Source organism: Prionailurus bengalensis, chromosome E1, assembly GCF_016509475.1.
Source record: "Prionailurus bengalensis isolate Pbe53 chromosome E1, Fcat_Pben_1.1_paternal_pri, whole genome shotgun sequence".
Lineage (NCBI taxonomy): Eukaryota > Metazoa > Chordata > Mammalia > Carnivora > Felidae > Prionailurus > Prionailurus bengalensis.
The window spans coordinates 13,264,064-13,285,857 of record NC_057347.1 but is presented as its reverse complement, the minus strand read 5'-3'; the positions used below and the strand labels follow the sequence as shown (position 1 = coordinate 13,285,857).

At 47.4% G+C, this 21,794-nt stretch overlaps 1 protein-coding gene across 1 annotated transcript in view; it reads right to left on the bottom strand.

Annotated features, from left to right (window-relative positions):
- Nucleotides 1-21,794, bottom strand: part of ITGAE (integrin subunit alpha E) — a 72,861-nt gene that overhangs the window by 19,665 nt on the left and 31,402 nt on the right. The window contains 17 exon segments of the mRNA XM_043583380.1: nucleotides 2,991-3,119; nucleotides 4,482-4,648; nucleotides 5,907-6,037; nucleotides 7,610-7,740; nucleotides 8,704-8,928; nucleotides 9,596-9,736; nucleotides 10,091-10,233; nucleotides 10,816-10,951; nucleotides 11,738-11,805; nucleotides 12,285-12,429; nucleotides 13,001-13,154; nucleotides 14,132-14,283; nucleotides 14,923-15,038; nucleotides 15,452-15,583; nucleotides 15,804-15,921; nucleotides 16,319-16,386; nucleotides 17,677-17,768. Coding sequence (XP_043439315.1) covers nucleotides 2,991-3,119; nucleotides 4,482-4,648; nucleotides 5,907-6,037; nucleotides 7,610-7,740; nucleotides 8,704-8,928; nucleotides 9,596-9,736; nucleotides 10,091-10,233; nucleotides 10,816-10,951; nucleotides 11,738-11,805; nucleotides 12,285-12,429; nucleotides 13,001-13,154; nucleotides 14,132-14,283; nucleotides 14,923-15,038; nucleotides 15,452-15,583; nucleotides 15,804-15,921; nucleotides 16,319-16,386; nucleotides 17,677-17,768 — 2,248 coding nt within the window.

The following is a 21,794-nucleotide window of genomic DNA, read 5'->3' as shown; positions in this document are numbered from 1 at the left end:
CCTAGGAGAAAAAAAAGCTTCCTTAGTCCTTTTAAGTAGAGGCAGGAACAGCAGGAGCAGGAATGGGGGGACACCTAACCCAAATATTGTGAGGTCCAGTCCTGTGAGCTTCTTGTCCCCATGACTAGTCTTCTCTGTAGGATAAATATTCCCCTTGTAATTTTGCCTATACTAAAACAAAATCATTTGGAAAGTTACAGAGGGTCCAAAAGGCCCAGGCAAGGTGAACAGCCCTAGTTAAGTTAAAAAATCGAATTTTCTAAAGGAGCTGGATCTGTCTTTTTTGTTATGAAGGAAACAGCCAGCTCCTTAACTGGAGAATCTCTGTGTTTATCTCCCCAGCAGCCAGTGACCACCTCAGTAGCTTTCTGCAAGGAATGTTACCATGGCCTGGAGCTGGAATGGGAGCCCAAAGCTAGAAAGGAAACTTACTTCCCAGAGGAGGGAGATGCAGTTTGAAGAAGTCAGATCTTGGAGCTCTATCTGGCTAGCTTAACAGTCTGAGGCAGGTTTTTTTTTACTTTTGCTTTTAATATAGCCAAGTAGCCTGCTTTTTCACCCAGGCCCAGTGAGAGAGAGCAGGATTAAAGCATCTAAGCTCCCAGCTAGAACTCATTCTTTGGAAACATCTATGTGCCTAACCTAACACCAAATAATTTCTCCTCACCCATTTCATTAGTGGAATAATTTTTTTTTTTTTAATCTCTTTGTTAGGGGCTCCTGGATGGCTCAGTCAGTTAAGCGTCCGACTTCAGCTCAGGTCATGATCTCACAGTTCGTGGGTTCGAGCCCCACATCGGGCTCTGTGCTGACAGCTCAGAGCCTAGAGCCTGCTTCAGATTCTGTGTCTCCCTCTCTCTCTGCCCCTCCCCCACTCACTCTCTGTCTCTCTCTTTCTCAAAAGTAAAAAAACATTAAAAAAAAAAGTTTAAAGATACTTTTAATTACAAAGGGAAATAGTACCAGAAAGGGACAGATCAACATGTTGTACCTCCTATGCTGTGCGCTTAGAAGGACACAACTTCACTTCTGTGATATTCCTGTCAAAAATGCATAACTTGAATGTAACCATGAGGAAACATACTCTACAAAATAATTGGCCTGTACCATTGAAAAATGGTAAGGTCATTAAGGGCAAAGACAGACCCAGAAACTATTGCAGATTGAAGGAGACTAAAGAAAGATGAGTAATGAAAAAATGAAATGAATGATCTTGGGCCAGAAAAAAAAAAATTGTTTTCTTTTGCCATATAGGACACTAATAGGACAACTGGTGATATCTGAATAAGTTTATACATTACATAAGAGCATTTTATCATTGTCAATTTCCTGATTTTGATCCTCATACTGTGGTTTGATAAGAGAATGTCCTTGTTTTTTAGGAAATATATACTGAAGTATTGGGGTTTAAGAGGCATCCTATCTGTAACTTTGTAACTTACTCTCAAATGGTTGCAAAATATAAACGTGTGATATATATACATACACATACATATATGGAATGTGTGATATGTATATATACACATATATGTATATGTGATATGTATACATTGTATATATGCACACATATATGGATGTGTGACACATATATATTCACATATATATGTATATGTATGTGTGTATATATGTGTGTGTGTGTGTGTGTATAAGAATTTTGTTTGAAAAACAGAATGTATATAATTATAATCTACTTATTCATGAAATTTGTTACATTAGTTCTCCTAATCTTTTCTGAATCATCTATTCTGTCAATACCAAAATTTTAAAAATTATTTACAAAATAAATATACTATTATAAATTTAAGATAAAATTTCTTGCCTAAAAGAATTAAGATGCCAATCTTTGCTCATAGGGAGGCTGATTCTCCTTCCTGGGCAGAAGAGCAATGGAAAGAGTCACCCTAGTTATATTATTCTCTTATTTCTATTCACTGTTTGTGACTGATTCATTGGATACTGGCCAAAACTTAAGCCAAATATTTATTTAATTTATATAGAGCATTGTTGTAAAAATATTAGACAGTCATGAGTGTCCTATGATTACCTGGAAAATATGTACGCTACCTAAAGATTTTCTATGTCAGTATGAACTGCTTTTGGCGGCTTTTCCTTTTCATTCCAACTGACTGTAATTATTATTTTAAATGTGTATGTTGTCACTTTGATCTTGCTGATTTTTCTATATGCCATAAGACCCTCTAAATGAAGACTGACAGAATACCATTGGGGGCCAGGGTATAGAGAACCAAATCACCCTATATACCAAAGAATCAAGAAATTTGAGGGGTACCTGGGTGGCTCAGTTAAGCATCCAACTCTTGGTTTCAGCTCAGGTCATGATCTCACGGTTTGTGAGATCAAGCCCCAGGGTGGGGACTGCACTGCTAGCCCAGACCCTGCTTGGGATTCTCTCTCTTCCTTTCTCTCTGCCCCTCCACTGCTTGTACTTTCTCTCTCTCTCAAAATAAATAAAGAAATAAAGAAATTTGACTGTTTCTTTTTCCCTCTGACTTCTCTGAGTTATGAGAGAAGCTTCTTGTGACAGACACTCACCAAGTTTCTGGGTAGATCAGACATTCAGCCTGAAGGCCGAGGTCAGGGCCTGGGTAGGCAGATGCACTAAAGAGCATCCTATCTACAGGAAGGAGCAGGTTGGCCCAGTCCAGACTCCACACAGGACCCCCACCACACTATCACCAGAGACCCTTGCCTAGTCGGACAACAAATTCCTATGCATCATTAAATATGTAGCAAGCACGTTTTCTGTGAACATAAAGGAACTGACCTTGCATGTGGTTTGGAGACTTGTGTTACCCACCAGTAAGGCCCTGGGCAAATGAACATCATCTCAGGAACTCAGTTTCCCCCGTTTAAACAGCAAGGGGCCCAAATACTGTCTGAGGGTACTCCTAACTTTAACATTCTTTAAAGTTAGAGGAACAGGTACTTTTTGGGGGACAGCTCCCAGGAGTCTCGCCTTGCTGCGTCACCTGGAAGATGGTGAAGGGCTCAGTGTAGAGGTCCAAAACAGGGTGGGGATGGTCCATCTGGCTCTTTGAGGTCTGGAGTTGGTAGCTGACCTTGACACTGATGCTGGAGAAGCAGTCCTCCTCGCAGAGCTACCACAGAGTCACCAAGTAATACAGGATTGGAGTGGCATGTGGGGGAAAAATGACAAGAATACTTTTAAGTCTGATGTAGTCATAATAAGAAATAAACAATGAAAGTGTTGAGTCAGAAGTCATAAGCCTCTTCCACATAAGCCAAGCTGAAGGGAAACTTCCTTCAACCAAGCTGCCTAGAGCTTTCGAAAAATCTCACTTGATCTGCTACAACCTCAGGCCTGAAAACTGGGATGGGGTTCCCATCCCAAACACAAAGGGATTTTGGCCATCAAGAGTTACAAACCAACTTGAATATTTTTTGGAGGGCAAATGGAAGCCACAGAAGGGAAGAACTGTGGTCACATCTATGTTAATAAAGGTCTTTCTCAAAGCAACCTGGAGGACTTATTAGAAAGGTAAAACCTGGGGCGGCTGGGTGGCTCAGTTGGTTAAGCGTCCGACTTCGGCTCAGGTCATGATCTCACGGTCCGTGAGTTCGAGCCCCGCGTCGGGCTCTGTGCTGACAGCTCAGAGCCTGGAGCCTGCTTCCGATTCTGTGTCTCCCTCTCTCTCTGACCCTCCCCCGTTCATGCTCTGTCTCTCTCTGTCTCAAAAATAAATAAACATTAAAAAAAAAAAAAAGAAAGGTAAAACCTGAAGATGAGGAGATTACTTAGGGTGCCATTGGCCTTAAGTGAGCCTTTCAGTGATGGTAGGAGCTTTGAACACCTGAGAGTAGGTGAGCATGATCCCTAGGTAGAAAATGTAGTTTTTATTTAAGGAAGGCAGAGACTTGCTACAAACACTTCCTTAATCCAATTAACACCCTGAACAGATATGTAGTGAGAAGCATAACTTATAAGTTTATTGGAATAAATGATCCTTATAGGTCCTTCTAAGGCTGAGTCCCGACAAACGCATGTCTTTTATATCTCCAGGCACCTCTGTCAGGAGTAAACCTTTGTAAATGATACCTTTTGTCTTTATTTTATTTTCTCTCATTCAATGTTTCTGATGTTTACTCATATAAGGGCACTCAGCCCCACTACTAGGTGAGATGACATGAGGCTGGGGTGGGGGGATCCACCGTTATTCCTGATTTGCCAAGAAAAATGTCAGCCATTAGAGCATTTCCCTTTGTGTCCAGTTTCTAGGAAGCTCAGAGACATAGTGTTCAATTTCAGTAGATTTCTTTACTTTGGAGTTCTAGTATAATTAACTCCATCTCCCATGCCATTATATGGTTCTTGATCTGCTAGGATTATTATACTTGTCTAGTTTGTTTTGGGTATATATCCTTCATGGCGAGAATCTCAAATCTTTTTTCTCAAGAAAACCCAGACCCATCATGACTCTCTTCTAAACTCCTCCACTTACCTTTCCCTCTGTGGGAATGAGCAGGAGGGGCTCACAAAGACGGGACACACTGCCATCCCATTCCCTAAGGTGGCTCTGACAAATATTCTTGTCTGAACACTGCAGTCTTTTCCTCTGCTTCATCACATCCACATCCAATGTGAAGTTCAGAACTGTGTCTTTGAGGCCTGGGAATGAAGACCAGACCTTCCTGATAATACTGGGATGGGTAAGCCCTAGACAGAGGGCCCCTAGCCTGCCTGCAGTTCCTTATGAGCCCTTCCTGAGTGGTGTCCCCACCTAGTCCCTTGTGTTGGAATCCCAAGTTTCTTCATTTCAAAAATACTTTCCTCATGGCCTTCTGGCACCTGGTTCTAGTCCCTCAGTGCCCCAGCCCCAAACCCAAAGCAGCACATGCCCAGGGCTATGATTGAAAGAGAAAACTATGAGGAAGAATAATTCAGAGACTGGAGAGAGAAACCATAGAGTAAAACCTGGGGATAGCGGAGCTGGAAGCACCTTACAGACTACCTGGGCCAACTCTCATACTGTACAGAATAGAAACCAGGGTCCAGAGAATGAAAGACACTTGCCCAGTGTCACACAGCCACTCAGAAGCTGCTATTCAAGCAATGCGACCTGAATCTTTCATCCTATACAGCTGGAACTGATAGGTCTGTCATTTTCTACCCCCAGATTTGATGAAGGCCTCCTTCTACAGGAAAGCCACTCCCACCTGGGAGAATGCTTTCTGACCTGTAAGAGGCAAAGAGACATCTTAGGTATTGTTCTGGAGAGATTAAACCTTGGGGACTGTTGCTGAGGGATTATTCTGGAGGGGAGCTCTTGGGTTAGCAATAAGTACCTGGGCTATGAAAACCATGCCCATCCTCTGCCTTCTGGAAAGGCACCCAACCAATGCCAAGTATGGGGATGGAAAAAGAGGCCAGGCTCCCAGCAGGTTATCTAATCCCACCTGCCTAGGGAGACACAGTGAGCAGGGAAGGAGGGAAGATGTGATCAGAGAGTAAGAGAAAAGGCACTTCTCAGGAGCCCCTACAAACACATGCACACACACACGGGCACAGGAGAGGGGGATGGAGGCATGGCTGCCTTTTTTCTGAGTCTTCTTTCAGAAACTCAATCCTTCAGCCTTGAGGAAGGGATCCAAAATCCTTCTGCCCAACAAGGGTCAGATAAATCCCTTCATAGTATGGATTTAACAGCAGACCGCTCTTTTCTGGGACAGTTCCCATTAGGCAGAACCTAACCTCAAGGGAACTAAGCTCTAATAGAGGGATTTCAAGTACCAGGACTTCATAACACTCCCGGCACACCACCACCCTCCCAGTCCTCTTTCTCTGTCCCCTACAGAAGCCAACAAGGAATGACCACAACACTGGGTGGGGGGAAGGGGGGAGGGTGGTCAGCCAGGCTGTCTATTACCTGTCTCGGCAGCTGTAGTCACAGAGCTGATTTCAAAACACAAAAAAGCATTCACACTGCTGTTGAAGCCAATGGGCAGTGCCATGGGGGTGAAGGTCATGGACACATTCAGGTAAACCACAGGTCTTGAGCTAAACAAGATAGCAAAGAGAACCATGAGGAGTGACCACAAGACTTCAGTGCTTGGCTCATTCAATTATTCAATGAATATTTATTGAACGTCTCCAGTATACCAAGTGCTGTTCTGCATCTTCAGGATGTAGTAGTTGGAAAAGAGACAAGCCCCTTCTCTAGTGAGAAAATAGACAACAAGCAAATAAGAAGAGACAGGAAAATCCTATGTATAGGTAATGCTATGATAAAAGTAAAATAGGGGGGCACCTGGGTGGCTCAGTCAGTTAAGGGTCTGACTGTGGCTCAGGTCATGATCTCAGAGTTTGTGAGTTCGGGCCCTGTGTCGGGCTCTACAGTGACAGCTTGGGGCCTGAAGCCTGCTTTGGATTCCCTCTCTCTCTCAAATATAAACATTAAAAAATTTTAAGAAAATAAAACAGGTTAGGGTAATAGAGATTGGGGGCTACTTAGTTGGGTGATCAGGGATGGCCTCCCTGATGAGACATTTGAGATGTGCCAACAAGAGCTAGCTGTGTGAAGAGAAGGGGAACCTCCTTCCAGGCAGAAAGCACAGCTAGTGCAAAGGGCATGTGGTAGCAATGAACTTGGTTTGTTTAAGGAACACAAAGGTCAGCATGACTGGAGCACAATTAGTGAGACAGAAGGTAGTAAGAGGAGATGGGGATGGAGGGATGAGCAGAGACAAGCCATGGAGATGGTGAGCCACGGTAAAGAATTTGGATTTTACTCTCTAAGTGGGAGCCACTGAGGGGTTTTAAGCAGCAGGATAAAGGGACTCCTCTGGCAGCCGTGTGGAGAACAGAGCACGGGGAGTGGAAGCAGGGAAGAACACCATGGCAGTGGTGCAGGTGAGAGATGCCAGCGTCTTATACCGGGAGGCACTGTGGAGGCAGAGCCAACAAAATCTTGTTGATGGGGTGGTGGGAGAAAGAAAAGAGAGGAATCAAGGATGACTCCTGGGTATTTGTCCTGAACAAGTGGTGCCACTTACTTAGCTGGCAAGCCTGGGGAAGGGCAGCTTGGGGAGAATGAGGAGTGGGTGAGAACACGAAGTCCATTTTTAGACATGTTAACTTTGAGATGCCAGACAGCAACAGCCAAGAGGGGCGTTAAATAGGCAGCCAAGTTGGAGCTTAGTGGAGCGCACAGGACAGATAGGTGCTCTGCCAGATTATTTATAGCCACGGGATTTGATAATTGCCTTAGGGATGGAACACAGAAGTTCTGAAAATCATCATATCATCATCAAAATAATAGCTTTCAATGAGTACTGTACCAAATCTTTGCAAAGATTCTCTCAATCTTCATAACTCTGTGAGGGAGGTGCTGTTGTTATTCCCATTTACAGATCAGAAAAGTGGGACTCAGAATACAAGAACCTGCCCAAGGGCAAATGGTTAATTGAGAGCTGAGGGTCAAACCCAGATGGGCAGATTCGAGAGCCAGTGCCCTCAACAACCACATTTACTCTCTCCCATCAGTGCCTGGTGTCTTCATGGGGTCACTGAAGACAGGGCAACTAGGTGAGGCTGGGACTTGGGACCCCAGGAGGCAGGACGAATCCCTACCGGAGCACAGCTGCCCGGCCCAGAGTGCCCACGGTGATGTCAGCAAGGCCGTCGCCAGTGAAATCTAAGCCACCAGCCACTGACATGCCAAAGTAGTGGAGTCCTGAGGCCACCTCTGAGGCTCTGATCCGCTGTGGAGAGAAAAGCACAAGGCATGGAGGAGGAGAAGGGGAGCCCTTTTGGGTTTTATTCAAATCAGCATGATAAGCCTTGATCCCCACCCCAGTGAGCCCTCAACTGAGGAACTGAAAAGAGAAGGGCAAGGTTTTCCACGGGGAATGGCATTTGAATGGAGCCCTGAAGGGCAGGTGGGACTTGACATGGCAAGTGATGAAAGCTGGGGTTGGGGAAGACCAGGACATCTGAGGACATAGCTAGGGGTCACTGCAGTGGGAACAGAGGGGGTCTGGGTGCAAGGAGGCTTGGTGAGGGGCTGGGGAATGAGGTGGGCCTGACTAATCAGACACAGGGCAGAAGATGGCGAGTAGGAGCAGCCAGGCCAGGGGTGGATATGGGAGAGAACCATTAGGATATGTGTGGGGGATAGGAGAAGGGGCCCAGAGGAGCAGCAGGTCTGGGAGGAGAGGATGCTTTGGGTTAGGCAGCATGAGATGCCTGGGGGGCCATCCAGCAAGGTGCTCGGGACACAGCTGGACATACAAAACTGAAGTTAGAAGAACAACCGTGGTCTGAGATGGGTGAAAGTGCCCACAAACTATGTAACATGAGAGGCTGGCAATGGAGTCTTGGGAGATGAGGGTTAAGGCATGGATGGGGTTGGGTGGGGGGGCAGGAGCCAGAGAAGGGACAGAAAGTGAGGAAGGAGAATCTGAGGCAGGTCCATGGTCAGGAATGCCAAAAAAGGGAGATACGGGTCAAGAAACAGATGTTGCCACAACCTCTTACCCCACTGGAAGGGTCTGGGGTGAGGTCCTGGCCTGGAACCTCCAAGTGACTTCTGTCCTTCACTGGGCACTGCTGACCCTTTGGGACCCGCCTGACACTTAGAACTGGAGCTGACTTGGGGCTCAGGCTATCACATCTAGGGAGGTCAGAATCTCATAGTAGAGGCTGGAGAGAGCCCTGCAGGTTACCTGAGAGGGGGTGGTAGAAAGTCCATCCCAGCGTCCATTGTAGATGTACACGCTGCCGAAGCTGGTACCATCATCTGCCCCAAAACCCTCCAGGGGGGCCCCAATGGCCACATCTGTGAGCTTATCCTGACTGATATCCCCCACTGTTGCCATGGCAAAGCCAAATCGGACATCAGTGAATCCAGGGTACCCACTCAGCGTGTGTGCCAAAGAGAAGGAACCATTCTGTAAAGCAAACAGGTAGCTCAGCCCTCAAGAGAGGGATGTAGGGTGCACAACCGCGGCCATCCCAGAAGGCATGCTCACTGGACTTGTTTCTGATTCTCTAGCAGGGAGGCTGAGGCTCAGAAAAGGCAACAGACCTCCCCAAGGCTACACGGTAAGCGAGTGGTAAGGCTAAGATCCTCCTGCCCAGAGCCTGCTAGGACCCAGAGCCTTCTCCCTCTGCTCCCACAGTTAGGGGTACCGCACTGGCAATTGGGAGGCCCGGGTTCTAGTCTTGGCTCTACCACACACTCGCTATGTAAACTTGAGCAAGTCTCAACATCGTTGAGCCTCAGCTTCCTCATCTGTAAAATGGAAGTGACACAGTATGAGAAACACAGTTACAGTGAGAAACAAGCAAGATCATAGACAAAACATGCTTTGTCGAGCGTGCAGCTATTTGGGATGTTATCATCATCAACATGGGATGATGGGGTGGGGAAAGTGAGAAGGTGGAGCAGGGGAACAAATGGAACAGCCGCCCCAGCTGTCCACCATCCACCCTGCACACCTCCCCAGCACTGTCCTTCCAAGCAAGGCAGGGCCAGGGCGCTCCCAGCCTCCATCACCTCTGCAGCAGGCTAAGCACCCACAAGCTCAGCAAGTTTGCGAAGATGGAGACTCCCACCTGCTTGTTCAGATGGTACACGTAGACTCTGCCTTCCTCTCCGTGAATGTGGTAGAAAGGAGCAGCCACGAGCAAGAAGTCCGTGGTCCCATCCATGTCAACGTCCACAGGGCACAGCTCAGAGCCAAAATAGGATCCCATCTACAGCCCAGGAGGAGCTCAGCTCACAAGGGTGCTGGGGAGGCCTCCTCTGATACCCCTCAGCAAGCCTAGACTCCTGATCCTGTTCTTCCTGGACTGCCAATTTGGGTCATTCCAGATCAATCTGTTCACCAGAGAAACCTAGAAGCCTGGGTGAGCGGCCATATGCCCCACAGCGGAGGAAGCCAGTTGATAACCAGACATGCAGAGCTGGGGCAGTGGCACTGCATTCTGTCTGAGTTCTGTCCAGGCTGAGGTGATGCCCCTCGGTGTGCCTTGGAGCCTGTCCCATTCCCTCTGGGACTTCCAGATCCTCCATCTATAATAATGGGGGCATCCTTCTCCAGCAAGTACCTGCTCTCCCTCCAGCACTGGCACGAAGTTGGTCTCTTTGCCCTCCTTCTGAAGCTCAAACACGGCCCCCCGCTGCTTGTACCGTGGAGCCCCTGCCACATAGGAGAGGCCACAGGCCTTGTGCAGCAGGGCCACTGAGTAACCTAGGAGGGAGGAGGTGGTGGTTGTCGTTGGGAGCTCCCAGGCCACTCCTTAGAACCCCGACTTCCCAGCCAATCCTTCAAAGTAGCCTGAGCAGAGGGGAGCAGATCTGGAGAAACTGTCTTTCTCATCCTTTTAAAAATTGGCATCAGGGAGTGCTCCCACTTAACCACCGTGGCTGGTCACACACATGTGCCCCATCACACAGAAGTGATACACACACATTATCATATATACAGCTTCACTCCAAATATACTCCTTCACACACATTCACCACCCATGTTCATCATACACATGGTATATGAGGACCAAGGAGAGGGGTGAAGGGTTACCCACCACTACCGTTAGTGGCAAGGCCCCACATCCTCAGGGCCACCCTGAGCTTCAGTACCAAGGAGGCCTTGTCCTCATCCAAAAGGCCCTAATTCTCAGCCTCGAGCATCCCTAACCAAGGCCCATCCCTCAGTCCATGTGACTGACCAGAGCCTGCCCTAACTGGGAAGCCTAGTGCAGGCTAATGCGCAGACTCAGTGTCCCTGTGTAGGCCCCACCCTCACTCAGGTAGTCTCCAGGCCCCGCCTCACCTAGATAGCTGTACTGTGCAGTCTTGGTATCTGCTGCCGTCTGGTTCAGGAAGCGACCCCGGCGGCTGTGCAAGTTGTAGAGCAGTGCTCCCCCTGACCAGTTAAAGGCCCCGACGGCACCGAGCAGCACCTGCCCCTACAGGGGATGAGGGTTGGAGGTCATCTGAGAGGGAGGGGCTGGGGCCAGCCACAGCAGCCATGGGCCTACCAGCCAATGTCACAAACCTTGGGTTGGGGGCGGGGGATGTTCAATGATCTCTGACCACCTGGCTGGAAACGCAGAAGGAAGGTGAAATGGCAAATACCCAGTTCCTACCTTGTACCCATGACCCTATCGGGGCAACTGTCTCTCCAGTGAGTGTCTCTCCAGATTTCCAGGGTGGAAATCTGACCTGGGCCATAGACGTTGAGCATTAAAACAAAGTATGGTTGAGCAAGACAGAGCTCATCTCCTTCTGTACAGGTTGCTCAGCCTGTGGCTGACACCCAAGGCCTACCTGTGTTGAGTAATTTGCTAACCACAATTCCACCTCTGTGCAGGGCTGATGTCCTCACCATGCCTGCATCTTTCCCCATCTGGGAGGAATAGTGCCTCAGGTGAGGAGTACTCAGCTTGGTAGGCAAGTGACCCGAGCCAAAGCTTGTGTTAGTAGCGTATATTAAGAGGGAACTGCTCAATCTTTGAGCACACAGAACAAAACTGACCCCTGTAATAAATATGGCCATTCTTTTGTCTACCTCAAAGGTCCAGATTAGGGCAAGCAAGTACAAGAGTTTTCTTTTATCCTAAACGGGCTCCTTCAGAGGCCTCATTATAGGAGGACAGAGCCCTGCACTGTGAGCCAGGGGTCCCTGAGTCCCTGGGTGTCACTGAGGCCCTTCCTCTATGGTGCTCCTGCCTGGTGCTGAGTTCACCACATACCTCATCCAGGATCTGGGCACTGAACCCGATCTGTGCCAGTTGGTAGTGGAGGGCCTCTCCAATAGTGCCTAGAAGCCAAGAAGCCCAGTGAGATGCTGCTGTGGGCTGAGGTGAAGGGAAAAACTAAGTCAGGGAAGGGCCCAGTTTGACCTCATACCCAGAGGGAACGATGTTTGGAATAATGGGACATATACCAGGCTGAGAGTGGAGACCTGATCCTGCTTTAGTATCTACCCGCAGAGTAAGCTTGGGCAGCTTACTTCCTCTTTCTGGGCCTCAGTTTCCTCATCTGTGAGCTCCTGAGAGTGGGATCCATGTCCCAGTCATTCTTTCTCCAGCACTTAAGCTTCTCATCAGAGGTTCAGGTAATTCTGGGGAAGCGATGAGGGCTGGGGATATTGTTACCTTTTTAGAGATGGAACAGCTGAGGCTCAGAGAGGTGATAGGAGTTGCCCAGAGAACCATATGGAGGTAGGACAGGGGTGGGGCTGACACACAGGGCTTGGCCTCCTGCCAGAGGCTAAGTGGACCACACTGGAGCCCTCACCTTCCGTGTGAATGATATTCTGCTGCAATTTGCTCAGCAGTCCATCCAGGGCTGAATAATTCGTCACTGTGAATGCATGTCTCTCAAATGGGTCTGAGGCAATCAGCTTCAGCTCCTTGAGGGTCTTAGTACTCTCATTTCCCACCTGCACAGAAGCCCTGGGTCAGTGGGTCAGCACTGTGAGGGCTGGCTGGTTCCCAAGCCCAGGGAGCTCTCTAGGCTAGGAGAGGGCTGAGTCTCTCTGCTGGCCTTCAGGGCCCTTCACCACCTGCCTCCTTTCCCTGCTCCCTGTTCTCCCACACATACCCCTTCCTTCTCATACCAGGTTCATTCTCACCTCTGCACACGCTGTGCCCTTTGCCTGCAGAGCCCTTCTACCTTCCCTGCACCCTAGGCCAGCTACTCCTGCTTGTCCTCCAACACTTAGCTTAGCACCATCTCCTCCAGGAACCTTCCCTGATGTTCTTCTTTTGGGATCCCTGAGTGTCCACTGCTCTCCCCATCACTGCTGGGTGAGTGAGCTGTGACCACAGTTGGGAAACAAGCCCTCTGTGTGAGGACCCGATATGGGATGGGGGAAGTACAGGACATAGGGACTGGGAGAAGTTGGTGAGAGTCTGTGAATAGAGCAAGCCCCTATCGGGAACCCTGGCTCCTCCCCACCCCAGGCTGAACAGGGTCAGAAGGTGCCCCCCGACCCAACTCCCAGCTCTTACCCTGATGGCAAAGCGCTCAACACCTTGCATCTTTGGGGAACTGATGACAGTCGTGAGGTTGAGTGGATCCCCAAATATGTCCCCATCAGTGATTACCACTATGACCTTGGGTGCATTTTTTCTGGAGCCGTGGCTTGGCGTGAAGATGTTGTCTCTAAGTAGGGGAGAGTAAATAAAGAGGAGAACTTTGCCAGAGGGATACTGAGCTCCGGGGAGATTTTACTCACTGACCTGTTTCAGAATTGGAGAGGATTAAGGAGCCCTCCGAAATGGGGGAACAAAAGCCGGAAGAGGGGTGGTGATGCCCCTGTGGCACACAGCAGGGCCAGGTGGAGGGGAGGCTGAGACATACCTAGCCCCTCACCTCCTCCCATAGAAAGGTGCTGGATAGCAGAGTCTATTCTGTGTGTATGTGTAGGAATGACAATGATATTAATAAAGAGTGGCTAATATTTACACAGTACTTATGTGCCAAGCACTGTTGTAAGTGCTGTGCATATTTTAACCCATTTAATCCTCACAAAATCCTATAGAACAAATAATATTATTTTTTTAAGTTTATTTATTTATTTTGAGAGACAAAGGGAGCATGCAGAGGGAGAGAAAATCCCAAGCAGCCTCCACCTGTCAGCGCAGAGCCTGACGTGGGGCTGGAGCTTACAAACTGTGAGATCATGCATGACCTGAGCTGAAATCAAGAGTCAGATGCTTAACTGACTGAGCCACCCAGGTGCCCCTGACAAGCATTATTATTATTCTCATTTTAAACGTGAGGCAACTGAAGCACCGACAGGTTAGGCAACTTACCCAAGGTGAGTACAAAGTAGAGATTGAACCCACGCAGCCTGGCCACGAAGCCCATCCCTGTAAGTACCGTGCTCTACTGATGCTCACAGCAGGAGTCTTTGGAAGACTTTTTGGAGGATGTCTTGGGATGTCAGCCATTAACAAAGACTGGGTTGAAAGACCTCACACATTTCCCTCAGCCAAAGAAGAGCTAGAACCTGATCCTCTCCTCTTCACAGCTCCATCCAGCCATCTCTCCAGGCATGATGCCTCAGAACCTCTGGGCAGGGCCGTGAGCTGGCACCCAGTAGGTGCTCAGGTAATTCCCACTGCCCTCATACTTACAGGACATGCTGTATGGCAGAAGCAGTCTTGGTGACATTCTTCACTTGAGTGATATTCTGGACTCTGGCGAGGGAGGCCACTGCATCCTGGCTGTCCCGAAGATCAAACTCAGTCTGTATCACTTCCCCATATTGCACAAGGGCAAAGTTGCACTATAGAGGAGGAGCCGAGGTGGGGAAGAGGTTGGCAGAGTCGCCATGCCCAAAGCCGCCCCTGCCCCCTACACGGTTCCTCCTGGAAGCAGTGGAAGAATCCACTCATTTCTCCTTGCCTCCAGGCAGGAGGAGATGTTAAGGCAGAGGGAAATCTCTAAGCAAGGAGAGGTGGAGGAAGGTATAATAGTACTGGATCACAGTGAATCATAGACTTGCCCCTGAAACCATGTCTTTGTGTAGTCCCCCTCCCACATATTGACTATGGGGTTGGTCATGTGACTAGCTTTGGTCAATGGAACATGAGCAAATGCGATACAGTCAGAAACTTGAAAAGTACATGCATGCGCTGGTTCTTGCCCTCTTGGAACACTGCAGCCATGAAAACATTAAGCTGGCCTGCTGGAGGCACAAGGCCCAGACAGGTAAGGCCATCTTAGGCCATCCAGTCAAACAACAGGATGTCTGCAGCTGCAGGAGTAACTCCAGGCAAGGCCAGCAGAAGGACCACCCAGCTGAATCCCGCCCAAATAGCTGACCCACAGAACTGTGAGCAAATAAATGGTTGTTTCGAGGTAGTTTGTTCATGGCAATAGAGAACTAATAGACTGTGTGAGTCTAGCTCTTAGGGAAGCCCACCTCAAAGCACTTGGCATAGAAGTTCTTCATCATGTTGGAGATGAAGTCTTTGGCTTTCTGGAAGTCTGGGGGATCAATGCTTCCTGAGCCATCTAGGATGATGGCAATCTCAGTGCCTGGCCAAAACAGGGAGCAGGTTAGGAGCGGACACAGAATTTGACACAGGAGTGAGGGCAGCATGTGCTGCCCTGCAGGGCACCCACCCCATTCAAGCCCTGAGGGCTCAGTTCAGGGAGGAAGCTGGTAAGGTTCCCAAGAGTGAAGCCTTTGTCTCGGAGGCATAGATAGCCACGGCCTACTCAGGCTCTGACCTGCTGAGTGAGTCACTCCCATAGCTCCTGCTCCTCGGGCCTCAGTTTCCCCATCTGTAATATGGAGGTGGGGGGCAGAGCTGGGACTAACTAGGCCTATAGAATCCAGCCACTGCTTCCCATCTTCCGGCCCTCGACACACCTCACTCCTGGAGGTCACCAGCCTAGGGGTCAGCTCTGACAGCCTCTGGGAACAACCCAGATCTGCCTCTGCTCACCAGCTGCTTCATCCTCCTGCTCCTCTTGTGTCTTCAGAGCCCGGCGCCACCTGGCTGTCTTCTCTAGGCTGCCATTCTTGTTCCTGTAGCAGTCTCTGGCATCCACATGTACATTGGGATCAAGGAGATTTTCTTTAAAAACACATACGGAAGAACTCAGAGTCAGATAGTCTCCTTGCTCACCTCCAGGCAGGCCCACACTTGTCTCTGCTCTGATTTCCTTCACAGGGGCTTAGGCTTGCCTTGCCCTCTCTGGGCTTCTGTGTCCCTCTAACATCTGCCACGCCTCTTCCTGGAGACCCAAGGAGATCTCTTTAGAGCTATCTAAGGTCAGTCAGTGTCCAACCCTTACCAAGGTCAGAGAAGTAGACCTGAGCCTGGGGTTGGAAGTTGTTGGCTAATAGGCTGCAGGTGCCTGTGAGTTCTGGGCTGAGGCTGTGGGGCTTCCGGGACATCACTTGAATACAGATCTAGGAGAGAGGGGGAGAGAAGAAGGGGAAGCCTAGGTCATCTCCAGCACAGGCCCCCTAATCACAGCCACATCATCACCCCCATTACAGAATCCATCACCTCCATTACAGAATCAAGTGCCACAACCAAGTAGAAGATGCAGGAATAGTTTGCTCACCCCTCATCAGGGGTAGGAGTCAGTGCTGGGGCCAAAGCTGAAGTTAAGCACTTAGGTCAGTGTGCTGGGTCATGGAGTACCCAGGTCAGAGCCATGGTTAGCCCTGGGGTTGGTACCAGGGAGGCAGCTGGGCTCAGCCCTGAGAATATGCCAGTCAGAGTGTTATCAACACCGGTCAACTACAGGGTAAGCTCCACCTTCCCTGAAGCCCTCCATCATCCCGCCTCATGCATACTCACCAAAACACTGTGGTGGTTCCGGACAACTGTCACTCCCGGGTGCCTTCCCTTTGGGAAGGGGGCATGCTCTGAAACAGTTAAGCCTAGGTAAGGAGGGAAGGATGCTGGGAGGCAACCCTACAGCCAACATCAGAGGTCACATGATGGTCAGGGCCCCATAAAGAACAATCGGCCACTCAGAGCAGCCTCTAGAAGCTGGTTGGGGGGCCTTCAAGCACAGGCCTGGACATGTTCAAGGCAAAGTGCCTATTCCCTGGGCTTATTCACTGACTCATTCAACAAATGCCCTGTGATGTCTGCTCTGTGCCTAGCCTCATGGCAGATGGTGATAGGGATCTAGACATAACTGAGACCTGGTACTTACAGGGGATCCCAGTTTGGAAGGGCAGGAGGGTAGAGAAGAACTAGCCGGTGGTTGTGTGCAGCACTGGGGACGGGTGAAAGATGCTAAAGAACTGGTTACATGGACCGATGAACTCTCCACTCTCCACATTCTATTTCTGGGGACTCTTAATGCCCCAAGACCCCAGGGTGAAAGTGTAGCTCATTCCTCTCCCTCCACAAGGTGGGTCTCAGGAAACTCATTTTTGAGCCATAGAATCACCCGCTTATGCTGCCAGCCTGCATCCCCTTCTTAAGCAGAGACTGAGGCTGATCAACACCATGCCTTTCACAGAGACAAGAACCCTACCATACACAGCTGAGAGTTCATCAGCAAATGTGGGCCTTGAGTTGAACTGGATGGAATGAGTAGAGTTGGTTAATGTGAGAATTAGGTCCATTCACTTGTTCATTCATTCATTCAAACAGCATTTATTGAGTGCCAATCCCCATGCTAGATGCTAGGATGGCCACAGGTCGGGAGGGGTAAAGTTAGATGAAATGGAGGTGTGATGAATTGGGACATGTTGGGTTCTGGAATCAGATAGAGTCGGGTTTGCCAGCTGTAGTACTGCCAACACTAGATGCATGCCCTTAGTCGTATTGGCAATTAAAGGACTGCTCTGAACTGTAGCTTCCTTTTCTATAAAATGGGAGTGAATTTGAGAATTAAAAGTGAACAAAGCACTTAGCAGAGTGCCAGGCACTCTGCTACATTTTAGGTATCATTTAGGTAGCACTCGATACATTTTAGGTATCATTTTTGTTAGGACAAGATATGGAAAGGTGGGCTGGGGATTTGGGTTGGGTTGGGATGGGATTGGGCTTTGGGATAGAAGGCCTACTGTGGGTGGTGGTGGAATCTAGGGTCGAGGGACTGGACTAAGTGCATCTGGGTTCAAATGGTTTCGGCCAGATAAGTGGGATTCCTCAAAAGGAGGTCCAGGGAACATTCCCTGGAGTGGTGGTTGACTTACCTACTGGTTGGCAAAGAATCTCATCCTGGATGAGGGAACAACGATGTAGGAGGCCTGCTGTCCCATTGGTTTGAGGACTGGTGACCAGGAGCCTGAGTAGGAAGGCAGACAGCAAAGCTGAGCTGGCCAATGATTCCCTCCTCCTTTCTGCCTGCCCAGGCACAGTCTTCCTACTCCAGGCCCCACTCCAGGCCCCACTTCAGACTCACTGGCTCCCTATCTGGAAAACTAATGGAAGAGGTCCAGACTTGGGTCCCAGCCCAAAATGGCAGACTTTGCATTATGTGAAAAGCATTTGCTCAGCATTTACATTTACATAGCTCCAGGGGAGAAATAGTTAAATGCATCTGCTCTCGGCCTGCTGACCTACCCTGACAGAAATGGGAGTGGTATTGATAGTAAAGACTCTCTGCTCTTTGGGGAGGGGGTGGGTAGATGCTAGGAAGCCATCAACAGGACAGCTGGTTCTGTCAGGGGCACTGCTGGCTTCCTAGTGGCTGCCAGGGGAACTGACCCACCTGGCCTCAGTGATGGTATTTCTTGAGAAGAGCATCCTGGCACTGCTATGCAATGGGTCAGTCAGAAATGGAGGTTTGATTCCAAACTCATTCTATGAAGCCAGCATTGCCTTGATTCCAAAACCAGTCAAAGACCCCACTAAAAAGGAGAATTACAGGCCAATATCCCTGATAAACCTGGATGCAAAAAATTCTCAGCAGTGTACTAGCAAAGCAAATTCAATAGTACATCAAAAGAATTATTCACCATGATCAAGTTGGATTTATTCCTGGGCTGCAGGGCTGATTCAATATTTGCAAATCGATCAATGTGATACACCACATTAATAAAAGAAAGGATAAGAACCATATGATCCTTTCAATAGATGCAAAAAAAAGGATATAACAAAATACAGCATCTTTTCTTGATAAAAACCCTCAAGAAAGTGGAGATAGAAAGAACATACCTTAATATCATAAAAACCATATATGAAAGGCCTACAGATAATATCATTCTTGATGGGAAAAAACTGAGAGCTTTCCCCCTAAGATCAGGAACACGACAGGGATGTCCACTCTCACTACTGTTGTTCAATATAGCACTGGAAGTCCTAGCCTCAGCAATCAGACACAAAAAGAAATAAAAGGCATCCAAATTGGCAAGGAATAAGTCAAATTCTCACTCTTCACAGGTGACATGATACTCTACATGGGAAATCTGAAAGACCACCAAAAAACTGCTAGAGCTGATACATGAATTCAGTAATGTCGCAGGATATAAAAACGATATACAGAAATTAGTTGCATTTCTTTACACCAATAATGAAGTAGCAGAAAGAAATATCAAGGAACTGATCTCATTTACAATTGCACCAAAAACCATAAGATACCTAGGAATAAACCTAACCAAAGAGGTAAAAGATCTATACATTGAAAACTATAGAATACTTATAAAAGAAAGTAAAGAAAACACAATGAAATGGAAAAACATTCTGTGCTCATGGATTGGAAGAACAAATATTGTTAAAATGTCAATACTACCCAAGGAAATCCACACATTCAATGCAATCCCTATCAAAATAATACCAACATTCTTCACAGAGCTAGAACAAACAATCCTAAAATTTGTGTGGAATGAGAAAAGACCCAGAATAGCCACGTAATGTTGAAAAAGAAAACCAAAGCTGGAAGCATCACAATTCTGGACTTTTTAGCTACATTACAAAGCTATAATCATCAAGACAGTATGGTACTGGCACAAAAACAGATACATAGATCAATGGAACAGAATAGAAGACCCAGAGATTGACCCACAAATATATGGCTAACTAATCTTTGACAAAGCAAGAAAGAGTATCCAATGAAAAAAAGACAGTCTCTTCAGCAAATGGTGCTGGGAAAACTGGACAGTGACATGTGGAAGAATGAACCTGGACCATTTTCACCATATACAACAATAAATCAAAATGAATAAAAGACCTAAATGTGAGACAGGAAACCATCAAAATCCTACAAGAGAAAACAAGCAAAAACCTCTTTGATCTCAGCTGCAGTGACTTTCTACTTGACATATCTCTGGAGGCAAGGGAAATAAAAGCAAAAGTGAACTATTGGGACATCATCAAGATAAAAAGCTTCTGCACAGCAAAGGCGACAATCAATGAAATAAAAGGCAACCAATAGAAAGAGAGAAGATATTTGCAAATTACATATCAGATTAAAGGGTTAGTATCCAAAATCTATAAGGAACTTACCAAACTCAACACCCAAAAAATAAAGAATCCAGTGAAGAAATGGGCAAGAGACATCAATAGACACTTTTCCAAAGAAGACATCCACATGGCTCACAGACACACGAAAAGATGCTCAACATCACTCATCATCAGGGAAATACAAATCAAAACCACAATGAGATCTCGCTTCACACCTGTCAGAATGGCTAAAATGAACAACTCGGGAAACAACAGATATTGGTGAGGATGCCGAGAAAGGGGAACCCTTTTACACTTTGGTGGGAATGCAAACTGGTGCAGCCACTGTGGAAAACAGTATAGAGGTTCCTCAAAAAGTTAAAAATAGAGCTACCCTACGACCCAGCAATTGCACTACTAGGTATTTATCCAAAGGATACAAAAATGCTGATTTGAAGGGGCACATGCACTCCAATGTTTATAGCAGCACTATCAACCATAATCAAATTGTGGAAAGAGCCCAAATGTCCATTGACTGATGACTGGAGTAAGAAGACGTATGTGCGTGTGTGTGTGTGTGTGTGTGTGTGTGTGTGTGTATATATATATATATATATACACATATATATACATATATATGTATATATGTGTATATATATATGTACATATATATACACACATATATATATAACAGACTACTTCTCAGTGATCAAAAAGAATGAAATCTTGCCATTTGCAACAACGTGAATGGAACTAGAAGGTATTATGCTAGTGAAATAAGTCAGTCAGAGAAAGACAGATATATGATTTCACTCATATTTGGAATTTGAGAAACTCAATAGATGAACATAAGGGAAGGGAAAGAAAAATAAGAAAAAAAAACAGAGAGGGAGGCAGACCATAAGAGACTCTTCTTAAAAAAATTTTTTTTAATCTTTATTTTTGAGAGAGAGCAAGAGCACATGCATGCATGAGCAGGGGAGGGGCAGAGAGAGAGGGAGACACAGAACTTGAAGCAGGCTCCAGGCTCTATGCTGTGAGCACAGAGCCCAATGTGGGGTTCAAACCCATGAACTATGAGCCAAAGTGGGACGCTTAACCAACTGAGCCACCCACACACTCCACCATAAGAGACTCTTAAATACAGAGAACTGAGGGCTGCTGGAGGGGAGGTGGGTGGGGGTATGGGTTAAATGGGTGATGGGCATTAAGGAGGGCATTTTTTGGGATGAGCACTGGGTGTCATATGTAAAAGATGAATCACTGGGTTCCACTCCTGAAGCCAAGACTACACTGTATGTTAACTAACTTGATTTTTTTTAGAAAAGAAAGAAATGGAGGTTTGAGGGGTGAGTACCTCAGCCTCATTAAAGCAGCCTCCAGAAATAGTTCCAATGGCAAACTTTACCCCTTACCCCAAGCCCAGAGAGACAGCAGAGTCCAGGGTTAGCCTAAGCAATCTCCCTATCCACGCTGCCCAGGGATAACTGGTTTACCTCAAAACAGTGCTTTTGAGTAGGGGGTATTGAGGAAGTGGCCCTGAGGCTGGGCTTGGTAACAGTGAACTACGTCCAAGATCTTTGTGCTGAGGGCAGTAAGGGAGTCATGGAGGACTTGATAAAGGGGATTAGTCTGTACTTTCAAAAAGGTCAAGATGTAGCTATGGTGAATCGGGTGGCAGGAATGAGGTACCATCTCCACTTCCTTGCTTCCCATCACTCTATTGTAATTATAAAATAGATCATTTACTTACCTCCATGGATTAATAATAATAATAATAATAATAAAGCCTATACCTGTGCCCCCAACCCTCGTTTAACCCACCCCAAGCTGATTCCACAAGCTCTTGTCAAGGTCATCCGTGGTCTCCACCTTGCCAAATCCAATGGACACCTTTCCGTCCTCATCTTCTTCAACCTCTCAGCAGCCC